We start from the raw sequence: 18,235 nt of genomic DNA on the forward strand, positions 1-18,235 counted from the left end.
GCTTTCTGGCGGGGCCGGCGCAGCCCGGGGCGACCGAGCCTGCCTCCCCTTCACGCGCCCCCAGTCGGTCTGCGCGCGGCTCTGGGAGGAGGAGGCAGGGCCCAGAGAAGCGGCCCCAGGAACGAGCTGTCCCTCAGCTTCCTGCAGCTTCCAAGCTGGGAGCGCCGTGCTGGGGCCTCAAGCGGTGGCTTCCGGGGGGCACGCCCGGTCCTCAGCGCCTGGGCGCGCGTTCTGGGTGGCGGGGGACCCGCCGGACTCGGCCTGCAGGCGCCGGTATGGGGTGTGGAAGAAGAGCACCACGATGCAGCTGAAGAGGGTGCAGAGGCCGGCCATCAGCAGCAGGGACACTGGGGACACACGGCACAGCTGTCCCCACAGCCACGCCCCGGGGCCACAGATGGGCAGAACCCGATGCTGGCCCATGGTGACCCCACCACCCCCAGCCCCTGACAGCCCCCAGAGGTGTTTGCGGAGCCAGGTCCTGAGAGCTGGGAGCTCTGAGGTCACGAGCAAGGGGTCTGAGACATGAATGTGCCAGCCCCACCTCTGATCTCTGCCACACCTGTCCTGGCTCACCTTTCCTGCTCCCGGGACTCCCCGCGTGGAGCTCACCTGTCCTGTTCCCCCGGGACTCCCCGCGTGGGGCTCACCTGTCCTGTTCCCCGGGACTCCCCGCGTGGGGCTCACCTGTCCTGTTCCCTGAGGACTCCTCGAGTGGGGCTCACCTGTCCTGTTCCCCGGGACTCTCCGCGTGGGGCTCACCTGTCCTGTTCCCCGAGGACTCCCCGCGTGGGGCTCACCTGTCCTGCTCCCCGGGGACTCCCCACATGGGGCTCACCTGTCCTGTTCCCCAAGGACTCCCCGCGTGGGGCTCACCTGTCCTGCTCCCCGGGGACTCCCCTCGTGGGGCTCACCTGTCCTGTTCCCCCGGGACTCCCCGCGTGGAGCTCACCTGTCCTGTTCCCCTGGGACTCCCCGCGTGGGGCTCACCTGTCCTGTTCCCCCGGGACTCCCCTCGTGGGGCTCACCTGTCCTGTTCCCCTGGGACTCCCCTCATGGGGCTCACCTGTCCTGTTCCCCCGGGACTCCCCGTGTGGGGCTCACCTGTCCTGCTCCCTGGGACTCCCCTCGTGGGGCTCACCTGTCCTGTTCACCCGGGACTCCCCGCGTGGGGCTCACCTGTCCTGCTCCCCGGGACTCCCCTCGTGGGGCTCACCTGTCCTGTTCCCCCGGGACTCCCCGCGTGGGGCTCACCTGTCCTGTTCCCTGAGGACTCCCCACGTGGGGCTCACCTGTCCTGTTCCCTGAGGACTCCCCACGTGGGGCTCACCTGTCCAGTCAAGTGGATCTTCCCCATGCACGCAGGTGGAGAAGGACGGCTCTGAGCGTCGCACAGTCAGTGCCGTCAGCACCATTATGATGAGCATGCCCTCAGCCTGCCTGGACACACAAGGCCCTCAGCCCCCACGATGGCTGCACTGCCCATCCCCTCAGCCCCCTCATTGCACTGCCTACCCCGTCAGCCCCCCGCTGCACTGCCCACCCCCTCAATCCCCCACTGCACCCCCCCCCCCCGCTGCACTGCCCACCCCCTTGGAGCCAGGTACTACTTTGGGAAGGGTTGACATCGGGGCTGTCCCTTGTGCCACCACCCTCCAGAAGGCAGCACGCAGCTCGGTCAGCACAGGCCCATCAGCTGGCCCAGCCTGCACACAGCAGGTGCTCAAAACCTTCTACTGGAGCAGGCAGGATCCCACCTCCCCAAAAAGGGGCCTGGGCCACGTGGCGCCACCCCAGGGGGGTAGGGGTGAAGCAAGGGCAGTGTCTCTGGGGTACGGCAGGGGCAGATGGACACTCACCCCAGCACAAAGACCAGGCCTGCGGCAGCCCCCTCACCCACGGGAAAGGAGCACTCCACCGCCAGCTCTGTGGCCACGGGGGCCACCGAGAAGCCGAAGAGCCCGAGCAGCGAGCAGGTGGCGGCCAGGGCCAGGGTCTGTCCCCGCAGCCGGGACACCTGGGGGCAGCGGAACAGCCGGCAGACAGGCGGAGGGGATGGCCATCAGAACTGGGTCTGGCTTCTCAGGGCGCAGGGCGGGAGAATCCATCCCACCCGTCCCGGCTGGCAGAGGCCAGGCCTGAGAGAGTCCAGACCTCTGTTCCAGTCAAGCCGACAACCGCCCTCTCCCGGCCTCACCACCCACCCGCCCCCCTCAGGGTGGTCTTGGCTTGAGGAGCCCCTCACCAGGGCAAAGGCCACGCAGGCCAGAGAGGTCAGGCACAGGCTGATCTTGGTGGCCTCGGTGAAGTGCTTGGTCCGGTCCACGTAGAGGCTGAGAGCCAGCGCGCCCAGGATCCCAAACACGATGAAGAGAGCTCCGCAGAGACCGGAAAAGCCCTGGAGGAGGCGGGGAAGGGCCGGGCCCCGAGAGGCCGCGTTACCTTCAGTGCACACCATCAGGGCAGGGGGCTAAGGGTGGGGCCATGCGCTGTCCCCAAGGCCCAGGCCCGGCAACAGAGGTTCCAGCCACACCGCTGGCTGCCTGCCGGGGTGGGGGTTCCTGTCCTGTGTCCCCACCCCACCCCAGAGCAAAGCAATGGCTGAAGGGAGGAGCCTGTCACCGCAGAGGCCCCCGGGGGTGCCTGTGGCCAAGGTGGAAGCATGCCCCCAATCCTACAGCAGGCACTGATGCCAGAGGGCAGAGGGCAGCCGGAGATGTGTGAGCAGAGCAAGGCCCTCCTGCTGCATGTCTGGATGCCAGAAGGTGGCCCTGCCCTGCACACCCCCAGGGGGGCCTTGTGGGGAAGGGGCACTGGGAGCCCCGGGGCCCCCACCTTCCCATCCACAGAGCAGCCCCTCCATGCCGTCCCACAGCTGCCCACTTCACTGAAGCTGTGCCCACCACCTGCGGACATAACGTCCCACATGGCATCTTGAGAGGCCCACAGCACAGGAGGGTGTTCGTGTGGCCCCACCAGGGTTGGACCCCAAGCACCCTGGAGGCTGCAGTGACTCTGCGGCCACACAGGGTGGGCGACGGAGGCAGAGCCCCTGTGGTGGGGCAGGGCTCACGCTGGAGTAGCCGCTCGCACAGAGGATCTGCTCCAGGAGGGCTGAGAAGCTGGAGAAGATCCCGATGCCTCCCCCAAAACACACAGCCAGGATGACATAGGCCTTGTTCCTAACGAGCTGTGGGGAAAGAGCCTCTCAGCCCCGGAGCCTGGGGGCCCTTCCCAACTCCGTCCCCTCCTCAGCCTCTTGCCCCTGCCCCCCTCCCCAGGGACCCCGAAGCACTGACCAGCTTGAGCCCATCCAGGAACTTCTCCGAGGTGGAGCTGGCGGCCCCAGCAGAGGGCGGGGTGGGGGGCACGCTCTCCCAGAGGCAGGTGGTGGACAGTAGGCAGGCGACGCCAGCAGGGATGGCATAGACACCAAGCTGGGGAGGGTGTGCATGTGCACAGGAGACCACGCGGACTGGCACCCACACACTGCAGCCCCGCCTGCCGCCGGTGCCACCCCCAGCTCCTCCTGCCCCAAAACTGGCTGCCTCCAACCTCTGGTCTGCAGCCGTCCTCCGTGAGGCCCAGGCTCAGAGGGGCCTGCACTACTTCATGTGCACGTGCTCCAGGGGCTCAAGGGGAGCCCTGGCTGCCAACACGCCCCTCCCCGGTGACACCCTCCCGGCCGATGTTAGCCTGGCACCCCCAAGCTCCAGACACATCTCACTGCTGGGTACACAGCCCCCTGACAGGCCTGAACACACAAACACAGGTGGGTGCAGAGGCACACATGTGCACACACATGCACACGCACAACACACACTCAATACATATGCACAAGCACAGACATACCACACACACCCGATGCACATGCATGAGCACGCACAGACACACTACGCATGTGCACAGACACACAGATACATGCACACACCACACACAGACACACATGTGCACAGACACATGCACACACACCACACAGAGAGACACACATTACACATGTGCACACAGACACATGCACACACCACACACTCACACACAGGCACACACTATGCACGTGCACACACAGACACATGCACACGCACCACACGCACAATACACACAGACACACACTACGCATGTGCACACACAGACACATGCACACACCACACACAACACACATAGGCACACACTAGTGCACAGACACAGACACATGCACATACACCACACACAATACACACAGGCACACACTACATATGTGCACACACAGACACATGCACACACCACATACAACACACAGGCACACACTATGCATGTGCACACACAGACATGCACAGACACAAACTACGCATGTGCACACAGACATGCACACACCACACACTCAACATACAGACACACACTATGCCTGTGCACACACAGACACATGCACACCACACACAACACACAGGCACACACTACTCGTGCACACACACATAGACACGCACACACACCACACACAATACACACAGGCAAACACTACATATGCACACACAGACACATGCACACAACACAGGCACACACTATGCATGTGCACAGACACACAGGCATTCACACACACCACACAATACACGCAGGCACACACCACACATGTGCACACACCACAGACAATACACACATACTACACATGTGCACTGACATGCACACACACCACACAACAGACACACACTACGCATGTGCACATACAGACGCACACGCACCACATACAATACACACAGACACACACTACACATGTGCACACAGGCACATGCACACACCACACACTCAGCACACACAGGCACACACTATGCATGTGCACAGACACATGTGCACACATCACACAACACACAGGCACACACTACGCATATGCACAGACACACAGACACATGTGCACACACCACACACCACACACAGGCACACACTACACGTGCACAGACACAGACACATGCACGCACACCACACACAATACACACAGACACGCAATACACATGTGCACACAGACACATGCACACACCACACAACACACACAGGCACACACTATGCATGTGCACAGACACATGCGCACACACCACACACAATACACACAGACACGCAATACACATGTGCACACACAGACACATGCACACACCACACAACACACACAGGCACACACTATGCATGTGCACAGACATGCGCACACACCACACACAATACACACAGACACGCAATACACATGTGCACACACAGACACATGCACACACAATACACAGAAACACAGACAAGCACTACACGTGCACAGACACAGACACATGCACACACACCACACACAATACACACACACAATACACATGTGCACACACAGACACATGCACACACCACACAACACACATGCACACACGATGCATGTGCACACACACCACACACTCAATACACACAGGCACACACTACACATGTGCACAGATACACAGACACATGTGCACACACACCACACACACACAGGCACATACTACACATGTGCCCAGACACACAGACACAAATGCACACATACCACACACTCAACACACACAGACACACCACACATGGGCATAGGAACAGAGACACACCACTCACACCACACACACCCGATACAGGCATACACAGAAATATCACACAGTGGCTAGGCGCAGTGGCTCATGCCTGGAATCCCAGCACTTTGCAAGGCCAAGGTGGGCAGATCACAAAGTCAAGAGTTTGAGAGCAACCTGGCCAACATGGTGAAACCCCGTCTCTACTAAAGTACAGAAAAAACATCAGCTGGGTGTGGTGGCGTGCACCTGCAATCCCAGCTACTCTCGAGGATGAGGCAGGAGATCTGCTTAAACCAGGGAGGCAGAGGTTGCAGGGAGCCAAGGTCGCGCCACTGCACTCCAGCCCGAGCAGCAGAGCGAGACTCCTCAGAAAAATAAATCACACACGCATAGGGACACAGACACGCTTGGGCACAGGACCACACAGACGTGCGTGCACACACGCCACACATGCCACGCAAGGGCACCTCCTGACCCTCACCATTAGTGGAATGTCCTCGCCGTTCTTGACCAGTGCAGGGGACAGCACGTTGGCCACAAGGATGCCCAGGGGGTTCGCTGGGTGGGCAGAGGCACAGGGAAACACATCAGCTCTGTGTGGCCGGCCTCGTTGCCAGCCCACAGGCAGAACCTTCCAGGCCCAAGCTCCACACCCTGGCCAGAGAGCCCGGGGAGCCAAGGATCTGTGCTCGGAGCCAGAAGGGGCCCGGGGTGAACACAGGCAGGTGGCCTCCCTCTCCGGGAACTCACACATGGTGGCTAGCATGTTGGCTGTGGCTCGCTGGTGCTCTGGGAACCACAAGGCAGCCAGCTTGGCAGGAGAGAAAATGACCAGGGTCTGGGCAAGGGCACAGAGGCTCTGGCCGCCCATGAGGAAGGCAAACGGGTTTCGGGTCCCAGCAGCCACACAGGGCATGATGCGTAGCACACTCCCTGCAAAGTTCAGCCACGCGCCCAGGATGGTCTACAGGGACGGGATCAGGGATGGGTCAGGAACAGGGTCAGGAACGGGGCTGGGGACGGGTCAGGAACTCTGCCGCCAGCCAAGTGCCCACCCCGCCCTCCCCGCACCTGGACCCCCCACCGCGGCCATCCCGACGGCTCTGCTGGGCTCCCCAGCTGCCGGGACTGGCGGGCCCTGGTCTGGGGAGGAGGTGATGACTCCCATACCCAAATGCAGAGGCCCCTGCCCTGTCCCAGAGCAGGCCGTGGTGTGGGGTCCGACTCACCGCCCCGCGGAGCCCGACGGAGTCCAGGACCCAGATGGCCGCCACGCCAAACGGGACGGACGCCACGAGGTAGACCAACGACAGCCAGTTGATCTGCTCCACGGACAGGCCGAAGTGCCCGGCGATGATGTCAGCCACAGGCGCGAAGCTGAGCCACAGCTGCGGGGCCAGGCGGGGTCAGCTCAGGGCCAGCAGCCCGGGACCGACATGCTCTGGCCCAGCCAGCCCGAGGGGCACAGTGCCAGCAGGCCCGTGCGAGCCGAGCGAGGGGACACGGCCCGGCATGGACACAGGGCCTTCCTGCCAGGAAGGGCACCACCGTCTCCCCCAAAGGAGGGCCCCCAGCAGCAGGGTCAGAGAGCACATCCTCACCCAGGACTAGCCTGAGGGGCAGACACTGAACCTACAGGACCACGAGCCACACCCAGACCAGACCTGGGGCGCGAAGGCAGGGTCACCCCTAGAGCCTCTGGATTTCAGGCCGGCCCCACCCAAGGCCAGCCCGACCTCCCCTCCCGCAAGGCCGGGGTGTTTGGGCAGGATGCTGCCGGAGCAGGCGCCACTTTCCAGCCACAGGGATTACCAAGAGCCAGGACTCTTCACCCCACAGACATCTGGCACGCAGCACACGTGCACGCCGGGACAGGGGCCGGGCCTCCTGCAGGAGGAGAGACCAGCTCATCCCTGCGGGAGGCCAGAGTGCAATGGGCCACGGGACTCACTACAGAAGGAGGCTGTTTCCGTGAGTCCATCCTGGGGCCCAGCAGCCAGACCCAGGCTCCTCCCGGAGAAGGTCTGACTCAGCCACAAGACGTGACAGGGAGCTTGGGCAACAGTCACTGCGTCTTCCTTTTTTCTCAGGACAAGCTCACCAGGCCCCGCTGCTGCCTGCCTGGCCGGGCCCCAGTGAGAGAAAGACAGGCCTCCACTGACAAAGCCCACGCTGCGGAGCCAAGTCCCCGCTCCAGCCTCAGCTCTGTCCCGGTTCCTCGGCCCGCAGCTGCCTCACTAAGCAGAGATGCATCTGAAGCACGCAGGGCGGCGTGTGAGGACGCTCTGTCAGGCTCGCTTCCTCCCCTCCCAGCCCCGGCCCCATCCACGCTCGCCCCCGTGGGTCTTGGCCAGAGCACTGGGCGGCTGCCTTCTGTGGGGGTGGGGGTGTTAACCTGGGCTCTGCGCCAACCGCCCCTTATGCTGCCCGCTGGAACCCGGCAGCCCTGGTCACCGGCTGCACACGAGTAACCTCCAGCCTCAAGGGCACTTGGCCGGGGTGAATAGGGTTCACTGTGGTGACCCACACAGAGACCATGACAACGGTGTCAGTGTGAGGTTTCTGTGTGTTCCATGATTACTTGTAGATATTAATAAAATGGTGAAGAACTGCCGTAGGGTGTCCTGACTGTCCCCCCTCGACATCCCCACCTAGGACACCCCCACCTGGGACACGCCCCCGCACACACCCCCAGGACACCCCCACCCAGGACACCCATACCCAGGACACCCCACCCAGGACGCCCACACCCAGGACACCCCACCCAGGACGCCACACCCAGGACGCCCCTGCCCAGGACGCCCACGCCCAGGACACCCCCACCCAGGACGCCCACGCCCAGGACACCCCCACCCAGGACACCCCCGCCCAGGACGCCCATACCCAGGACACCCCACCCAGGACGCCACCCTCAGGACGCCCCCACCCAGGACGCCCATACCCAGGACACCCCACCCAGGACGCCCACACCCAGGACACCCCCGCCCAGGACACCCCTACCCAGGACACCCCCACCCAGGACGCCACACCCAGGACGCCCACACCCAGGACACCCAGTGACTCTCAGACCTGTGGAAGCTGCCCTGCGCCCTCAGATGCCCCGCCACGGCCAGGTGTGGCTTCCCCAGTGCTGGACCCAGAGGCCGGGAAGCCGAGCCACGGCAGCGAGTTACAGCCGGCGCAGGTGTCTGTGGGCGGCAGCGGCCCCCAGCCCCACGTGGTAGAGCCCGGGCCTGCGTCAGCCGGGGGCCGGCTCTTCATACCCAGCCAGCAACGGAAGAGGGGAGCGGCCCCAGGCCCACGCGCAGGAGCCCGGCCCGGGCCTGGGAGCAGCTCCTGCTCTGCGCGCTGAGCTTCCCGACCGTCCCAGCACCCGGCGCCTCCCGGAGCTGCGGGGCCGCTGCCAGCTCCAGCTGTTAATCGCGCGTTGGGCAGGTGCCGCCCGACCAGTTCCAGCGGTTCCCGGGCAGGGCCGAGGAGGGCACACGGGGCGGGATGGGCTGCAGCGTGGGGGACGGGCGGGTGCAGCCGCGGGGCGGCGCCTCCGAGTCCGGGAGCGGGGGCGGCTCCCACCCGCCTCTGCGCGCGCCCGCGGTCCCGGGGGGACGGGGACGGAGGCCACCGCGGGGGGACGAGGGACCCCGGGCGTCCGGGGGAGCCACCGAAGGCCGGGGAAGGTCTGGGACTCCGCGACCGGTAGACCCCGGACGGACGCCCCCCGGTGCCCGCGCCCCGAGGGGAAGGCGCCACCCCGGCCCCGCCGGCACCTGCTCCGCGGGCTGTGGCCGCAGGAAAGCGAAACCCCGCTGGTCCGAGGGGACCGAGGGGACCGAGGGTCGGGGCCCGCCCCTACCGTGGCGTTGGAGCAGCTGAGCAGGCCCACGGCCGCCAGGAACACCCAGCGGCGCGCGTAGGTGCGGGGGCCCCGCTGCGCCCCCGTCTCGGCCCCGGTCGGCTCCGCCATCGTCGCGGCTCCGCGGGTCCCCGCCGATCCCGCCGGGCGCCCGGGCTTAAGGAGCTTCCCGCGTGGGCCGGGACCGCCCGCGGGCGGAGGTGGGGCCGGGCGGGGCCACGCGGCCGGCTCCGACCCGAGGACCAGGAAGAGGCTCCTGCCCCGTCCAGGGGACCCAAAAGCGGGGGTGGGGGCAAAGGTGAACTTGGAGCTGGAGCCTCCTCCTTCCGCCTCACGCTGGAAGTCCCTGCCACAAAAACAGAATGTCCCTCCGGAAACGGGCCCCGGTCACAGCCTGTGTGGTCCTCAGGGTGGGCGCAGCAAAGGGGGTTTTGAAGTCACTCTGCCCAGCAGAAGGTCTGCATTCCCTGACGGGGGCTGTGGACCCCAAATGCCTGAGGTTCCAGCAAGCCACAGGCCGCCGAGGCCAGCCTGGGAGAGGAGGCTGGGTGCTTTCCACAGACCCTCAAATCACACCAGCCCCTCAGTGCCCCTGTGGGAGGCAGAGATGGGGGTAGGAGCGGCGAGGTGCACTGCCCAAGCAGGAGGGAAGGCCGGGAAGGCCTGTGGGCCCCACCCCGGGGTAGGAAGGCCCCCACATACATTACCTGCATTTTACAACGGAGGACACAGCTGTCAGAGGAGTAGGCAGACGTTTCTGTTTGTTTAGGGCGGAGAGGCCTATAGGTGAGGAGGGAGTTTAGGCTCGTCTTGTCTGCAAGAACCTGCTGACCCCACAACTGTGCCTGGCCCACCCTGGGGGAACTCAAGTGGCTCCAGCCCTGTTGCTGAGGCCCGTGTAGGGGTGCGGTGGAGGCTGGCCTGGCCAGAGGTACGAGCAGGATTCCCCAAACAAGGAAGCCCTCTTGACCCTGCAGCAGCCCTGTTTTCTGACACTCGCAGTATTAATCCTGACTTTTTCTTTTTTTTTTTTTTTTTTTTTTTTTTTTAGGCGGAGTTTCGCTCGTTACCCAGGCTGGAGTGCAATGGCACGATCTCGGCTCACCGCAACCTCCGCCTCCTGGGTTCAGGCAATTCTCTTGCCTCAGCCTCCTGAGTAGCTGGGATTACAGGCACGCGCCACCGTGCCCAGCTAATTTTTTTTTTGTATTAGTAGAGACGGGGTTTCACCATGTTGACCAGGATGGTCTTGATCTCTTGACCTCGTGATCCACCCGCCTCGGCCTCCCAAAGTGCTGGGATTACAGGCTTGAGCCACCGCGCCCGGCCAATCCTGACTTTTTCTTAAACATTCACCTACTTTGCCAGGTCCTGCCCATGGTCCACACCGGAGTCTGAACAGGCTGATTGTGAGGACCCCGCTTTTACTGTGGGGTCTTCTGCAGGGATTGTGTGTGTGTCTCAGATAGAGCTGTCCACTTGGGAATTTTTTTTTGTAGAGTCCCGTCCAGTAAAGAGAAAATGGGGCTCACCCAGGGGTGTCCTGAGATGGGTGGGCCCCAAGGTACTTGCACTCTCTGAGACGTGTGATGGGGCCTGTGTCCTCACCGTTTGTCTCCTCTGCCTTCCCCCCGTCTGTCCTCCCATGCGTCTTCGTCCCCCATCCCCCACAGTTCCTTCTGTCCTGCTCCTCACCTCTTGCTCACCCTGCCCTGATGACCTGGCCCCTCACAACCTTCCTCCACAGCCCACTGCCAGCATTGGCCTGGGGACTTCCACATCCCCCCAGCCCCACCTGGCAGAGGGGGAGCTGCAATGCAGCCTTCCCTGCTGAGGGACCTTGCTTTTGTGGAACCCTGCCTCTGACAGGTGGCGTCTGGGCCTGTCACCATGAAATGGGGCAGCCACTGTAGCCACCTCCATCATCAAGTCTCCGTTGAGGATGCTTTTTTTTTTTAAAAAAAGATGGTGTTTCACCATGCTGTCCAGGCTGGTCTTGAACTCCTGACCTCAGGTGATCCACCCACCTCGGCCTCCCAAAGTGCTAGGATTACAGGTGTGAGCAACCTCGCCCGGCCGAGGACGCATTGTTGAAGGAGCTTCTCCTCCCTGCATGTCAGAGCTCTTGGGTTGAGTAGGTGAGCTCAGCAAGGCTGCAAAATGCAAGATCAATACACATAGTCAATTGCATTGACATATACCAATAAAAAAACATGAAAACCAAAATTAAAGACATTTATAATTACTCCAGGGAAAATAAAATACTTTGGTATAAACTTAGCAAACCATCTACAGAAGTTGCATGCTAAAAATTACATACTATGGCTGTGCACGGTGGCTCACGCCTGTAATACCAGCACTTTATGAGGCCGAGGGGGGTGGATCACCTGAGGTCAGGAGTTCGAGACCAGCCCGGCCAACATGGTGAAACCATATCTTTATAAAAATACAAAAAAATTAGCTGGGCATAGTAGGTGCATGCTTGTAATCCCAGCTACTCGGGAGGCAGAGGTTGCAGTGAGCTGAGATCACAACACTGCACTCCAGCTTGAGCAACAGAGTGAGACTCTGTCTCAAAAAAAAAAAAAATTACACACCATTAATGAAAGACATCAACAAAGACCTTAAGAAATGGAGAGACATACAATGTTCATGGATTGGAAAATCCAACATAGTAGCAGTGTCAGTTCCCCCTAAATTGATCTATACATTTAATTTAATTCCATCGAAAGTTTTTGTACTCATAGACTGGGAAAAATATTTGCAAACCACATATCCAACAAAGGTCTAGTATTGAGAGTATATAAAGAGCCCTCAACACACAACAGTTTAAAAATCCAATTGGTAGCTGAGCATGGTGGCACATGCCTGTAGTCCTAGCTATTTGGGCGGCTGAGGCAGGAGAATTGCTTGAACCCAGGAGATAGAGGTTGCAGTGAGCCAAGATTGCACCACTGCACTCCAGCCTGGGCTACAGAGTGAGACTGCATCTCAGACAAAAAATATTGGATTAGAAAATTTTAATCTAATTTTCTAATGAAAATTAGAAAATACTCCTGATCTCAGGTGATCCACTCCCCTCCGCCTCGTGAAGTGCTCGGATTACAGGCATGAGCCACCGTGCCCGGCCATGGTATGTAATTTTTAGCATGCAAGTTCTGTAGATGGTCTGCTAAGTTTATACCAAAGTATTTTATTTTCCTTGGAGTAATTATAAATGTCTTTAATTAAGGTTTTCATGTTTAGACATGAACATTTTCTAATCTAAGCCACAGGGCGGCTGCTTTGGTGGGTCACAGCTGTAGTCTCAGCACTTTGAGAGGCTGAGGTGGGCAGATCATGAGGTCAGGAGTTTGAGATCAGCCTGGCCAACGTGGTGAAACCCCATCTCTACTAAAAATACAAAAATTAGACGGGCGTGGTGTCAGACGCCTGTAATCCCAGCGGCTGGGAAGGCTGAGGCAGGAGAGTCACTTGAGCCCGGGAGGCGGAACTGAGATCGTGCCATTGCACTCCAGCCTAGGCGACAGAGCAAGACTCCATCTCAAAAAACAAACAAACAAAAAAAAACAAGAAAAGAGGCAAAAAAAAATTACTCAAGAGAATATACACATGGCAAGTAATAATGAATGGGTAACATCATTCGCTATTAGAAAAATGCAAATGAGGCTGGGCGTGGTGGCTCACACCTGTAATCCCAGCACTTTGGGAGGCCAAGACGGGTAGATCACCTGAGGTCAGGAGTTTGAGACCAGCCTGACCAACATGGTGAAACCCCATCTCTACTAATAATACAAAAATTACCCGGGCGTGGTGGTGGGCACCAGTAATCCCAGCTAGTTGGGAGGCTGAGACAGGAGAATCGCTTGAACTCGGGAGAAGGAAGTTGCAGTGAGCTGAGATAGAACCACTGCACTCCAGCCTGGGCAACAGAGCAGGACTCTGTTACGAAAAAAAAATAGAGAGAATGTAATGTGTTATAGCCGCTGTGAAAAACGGGTTGGCAGTTTCTTATAAAACTATGCAAGAGCGAGACTTCATCTCAAAAAAAAAAGTTTACTTTTTAAAAAATCGCGTAGTATCAGCCCATTCATTTGGAAACAATGACTTTTTCCACTGTCACATCTAATGAAACAGTTCTGTTTAAATTCTCCACAGGCACCTTCAGCACACTCATCTAAGCGGCCTGAGTTTCCCATCTGGGTCTGGCACCATCCTGGGATCCTCAGCCTGAGCCCAGAATGGCCTGTGAGCCTTGAGATGGTGACCTCCACACAAAGGCACCATATCTTGCTTTTCTTTTTTTTTTTTTTCTTTTTTTAATTTTTTTTTTAAAGGCTAGTCAAGTGAAGTCGTGGGAGTGGAGAAGGAACAAAGAAATCTGTAACTGGTTGTGATCAATTAGTTGTAAACACCACTGCACTCGGACCAGCCGCACATCTTTCTTTTCAAAAGGATCTTCGGCCGAGTTTGGCGGCTCATGCCTGTAATCCCAGCCAGCACTTTGGGAGGCTGAGGTGGGCTGATCATCTGAGGTTGGGAGTTCAAGACCAGCCTGGCCAACATGGTGAAACCCATGTTATCTCTTCAAAAAATACAATATAAAAAAAAAAAATTAGCTGGGCAGTGTGGCACATGCCTGTAGGCCCAGCTACTCAGGAGGCTGAGGCAAGAGAATTGCTTGAACTCAGGAGGTGGAGGTTGCAGTGAGCCAAGATTGCACCACTGCACTCCAGGCTGGGCGATGGAAAGAGCCTCTGTCTCAAAACAAAAAAAGAGAAATAAAGAAAAGGATTGGCTAGGTGCAGTGGCTCAGGCCTGTAATCCCAGCACTTTGGGAGGCCGAGGCGGATGGATCACGAGGTCAGGAGTTCACAACCAGCCTGGCCAAGACAAGCCTGGCCAATACAATGAAACCTCATCTCTACTAAAAATACAAAAATTAGCCGGGCCTGATGGCGAGTACCTGTAATCCCAGCTTCTCGGATGGCTGAGGCAGGGAGGGCGGAGGTTGCAGTGAGATGAGATCTCACCATTGCATTCCACCCTGGGCGACAGAATGAGACTCTGTCTCGAAAAAGTAATAAAAATTTTTAAAAAATAATAACCTTTCTAAATGGACTGAGGCCAGCACAGCGGCTCACACCTGTGATCTCAGCACTGTGGGAGGCCGGGGTGGGCGAATCACCTGAGGTTGGGAGTTCGAGACCAGCCTGGCCAACATGGAGAAAGCCCGTCTCTACTAAAAATACAAAAAATTATCCAGGTGTGGTGGTGAGTGCCTGTAATTGCAGCTACTCAGGAGGCTGAGGCAGGAGAATCATTTGAACCAGGGAGGCTGAGGTTGCAGTGAGCCAAGATTGCACCACTGCACTACAGCCTGGGCGACAGAGCAAGACTCTGTCTAAAAAAAAAAAAAAAAAAAAGAATTTGTGTGTGTGTGTGTATGTGCAGGGTTTAAATAGTTATCTAGGCCTGGCATGGTGGCTCACGCCTGTAATCCCAGCACTTTGGGAGGCTGAGGTGGGCGGATCACCTGAGGTTGGGAGTTTGAGACCAGCCTGACCAACATGGAGAAACCCCGTCTCTAGTAAAAATACAAAATTAGCTGGGCATGGTGGCAGGTGCCTGTAATCCCAGCTACTTGGGAGGCTGAGGCAGGAGAATCCCTTGAACCCGGGAGGCAGAGGTTGCAGTGAACCGAGATTGAGCCATTGCACTCCAGCCTGGGCGACAGGAGTGAAACTCCGTCTCAGAAAAAAAAAAGTTATCTATGTTTTGTACATTTTGTGATCAGGTATCTACTTTCTTATACACATGGTATGAAATGAGTGTGTGTGTGTGTGTGTGTGTGTGCACGTGCACGGTGGGTGTCTAATATTCTGGTGTAGGCCTGATCATCATCTATTTTGTGCATGTGTCTGGTGTGAGATTAGCATTCAGTTGTGTCATGTAAGACTATACAATATTTTCATGTGTGTGATGTGAGTTGGATGATTTTAACTTTTTTGCATATATGATATGAGAGGGGCCTCTGTCTTGCATGTATACATGTGGTATAAATGGTTATCTTTTTTTTTTTTGTCTGTATGGGATAAAATGGGCATCCAATTTTTCGTGTAAAGGCAGATACAGCAGATGGGTGTGTACCATGTGTGTGTGATAAAATGAGAATGTTAAATCAGAAACTGGAAGTGTCTGAGACTTTGCTCTGGTCACAAGCTAACAAGCTGGCCGGCCAGTTTCACACATACGTGGACCCGGGTAACATTAGGTCCCGTCAGAGACGGAGAGCATTACCACTCCCGACAAAGGCAGCCGCGGCCCGTCTCCACGTCTCTGCCTCGGCGACGTGGGTGGAACCTGGACAGGCACTGGGTGCGTGCTGGGGAAGAACTCCGAGCTCAGGAAACTCTTACCTTTTCTTTTCTTTTTTTTTTTGAGATGGAGTTTCACTCTTCTTGCCCGGGCTGGAGTGCAATGGTGCAATCTCGGCTCACCACAACCTCGAACTCCCGGGTTCAGCGATTCTCTTGCCTCAGCCTCCTGAGTACCTGGGATTACAGATGCCCACCATCACATCTGGCTAATTTTCATATTATTAGTTGAGACAGGGTTTCACCATGTTGGCCAGGCTGGTCTCGAACTCCTGACCTCAGGTGATCTGCCTGCCTCAGCTTCCCAAAGTGCTGGGATTACAGGCGTGAGCCACTGTACCCGGCCAACACTCTCTTATCCTTTATAGGGCTGCTGGGGGTCTCCTCATCTTCCCTTCCAGAGAGACAAACCTGGTCCCTTCTTTGGGGTGTAAGTAAGCCTTCTCCAGGGAGAGAGGTAGGTGGGGGGCATTGTGGAGGCGGGGGAGTCTTCGTCCTTTCTACCCTGAAAGAAACATCTCCAGAGGGGGAGACTTCTCGGTTAGGCATCACTATCCTAGAGCATCTCCGGGACAAAGATTCTTTTTCTTTTTTTTTGTGATTGAGTCTCGCTCTGTTACTCAGGCTGGAGTGCAGTGGCACAATCTTGGCTCACTGCAGCATCCGCCCCCTGGGTTCAAGCGATTCTCCTGCCTGCCTTAGCCTTCCAAAGTAGCTGGGATTACAGGAGCACACCAACACGCCTGGCTAATTTTGTATTTTTAGTAGAGATGGGGTTTCAGCATGTTGGATAGGCTGGTCTCAAGCTCCTGATGTCACGTGATCCGCTCACCTTGGCCTCCCAAAGTGCTGGGATTTACAGGCATGAGCCACTGCGCCCAGCCAGGACAAACATCCTTAACATGTTTCAGTGACTCTGAGGATCTGGACATGCAGAAACCTGACATGGAGAATTGCCTCCCAGGAGGGTCTAGCTTGCTCTAAGACTTTGAGACGGGTATTTAGGTTTTTGCATGTGGGTATGGTGTGGTGTTTTTGAGCAGGTAGGCACTGTGTTTGTGTGCACACGCCTGTGTGTAATGCAGGTGTCTGATTTATCTGTAGGTGTGAACGATAGCTCACCTTTGCATATTGTGTGGCATGACACTTAACGTATGTTATCAAATTTCTATTGAATATGTTGGAAATGGGCATCTAGTTTTGCTTTTTTTTGTTCTTTGTTTTTGAGATGGAGTCTCACTCTGTTGCCCAGGCTGGAGTGCAGTGGCATGATCTTGGCTCACCACAGCCTCTACCTCCCGGATTCAAGTGATTCTCCTGCCTCGGCTTCCTAAGTAGCTGGGATTACAGGCGCCTGCCACCACGCCTGGCTAATTTTTGTATTTTTAGTAGAGATGGGGTCTCACCATGTTGGCCAGGTTGTTCTCGGACTCCTGGCCTCAAGTGATCTGCCCGCCTCGGCCTCCCAAAGTGCTGGGATTACAGGTGGGAGCCACCAGGCAGGCCTGGCCAATTTTATTCTTTTAAAGGTTGTTTTGGCTATTCTGAGTCCCCTGAATTTCCCTGTAAATTTCAGGATCAGCGTGTCAGTGTCTGCAGAAGATCTCGCTAGGACTTTGATGGGGATTGCGTTGGATGATTAGGGTGGAGACTGCAGCTTAACAATCGTGTCTTCCCACCACGACCCCAGGACATCTTTCTGTTCACTTACATCTTCTTCACGTTCTTTTGGTGATGGTTTGTAGTCTTCAGAATATTAGTTTTGTACTCTTTGGCTACATTTATCAGTAATTTGCTTTTTAAAATTATTAGGCTTTATGTTTTAGAGCAATTTTAGGTTTATGGAAAAATTGATCAGAAAATCCAGAGTTCCCACATACCCCTCTCTCCCCTAAGCCATGCACTCCACTTTCCCATTACATCCTGTATGAGTTTGGTACATTTGTTATGATTGATGAACTGATATTGACAGGTTCTTAACTGAAGCCCACAATGGATGTTCTTTGTGTGGCGCACTCTGTGTGTGTGTGTGTGTGTGTGTGTGTTTGAAACAGAGGGAACTCTGTCACTCAGGCTAGAGTGCAGTGGCGCGATCTCAGCTTACCGCAACCTCCGCCTCCTGGGTTCAAGTGATTCTCCTGCCTCAGCCTCCCAAGTAGCTGGGATTACAGGCGCCCGCAACAGCGCCCAGCTAATTTTTGTATTTTTAATAGAGACAGGATTTCACCGTGTTGGCCAGCTGGTACCTCGGGTGATCCACCCACCTTGGCCTAAGAGTTGGGCTGACAGGCATGAGCCAAGGCGCCCAGGTGTTGCCATTCCATGTTTTTTTTGGAGACCAGCATGACTGCTGATTTACTGCAGGTACCCAGGAGGGCTTTATTTGTTCTTTTCAACATCCTGTTCTGCAGCTTCCTGGGCTCCTTTTGCCCGTACGCTGAAGAGCTGGGCACTGGCACGGGCCACAT

General features: G+C 57.3%; 1 protein-coding gene across 1 annotated transcript; it reads right to left on the reverse strand.

Moving 5' to 3' along the window:
* Nucleotides 1–177: 177 nt before the first annotated feature.
* SLC49A3 (solute carrier family 49 member 3) lies at nt 178–18,235 on the reverse strand. Its single transcript, XM_064364982.1, has 13 exons — nt 18,136–18,235; nt 15,691–15,753; nt 10,098–10,170; nt 9,391–9,736; nt 6,767–6,925; nt 6,288–6,501; nt 6,019–6,095; nt 3,300–3,437; nt 3,074–3,190; nt 2,246–2,398; nt 1,860–2,017; nt 1,331–1,440; nt 178–347 (listed from the first exon to the last, which is right to left on the reverse strand). The coding sequence occupies exons 1-13, from the start codon at nt 18,233–18,235 to the stop codon at nt 178–180; spliced, it is 1,878 nt and encodes a 625-aa protein (XP_064221052.1).

Source organism: Aotus nancymaae, unplaced genomic scaffold, assembly GCF_030222135.1.
Source record: "Aotus nancymaae isolate 86718 unplaced genomic scaffold, 86718_ANA_hifiasm-v0.15.2.pri h1tg000006l, whole genome shotgun sequence".
Classification (NCBI taxonomy): Eukaryota; Metazoa; Chordata; class Mammalia; order Primates; family Aotidae; genus Aotus; species Aotus nancymaae.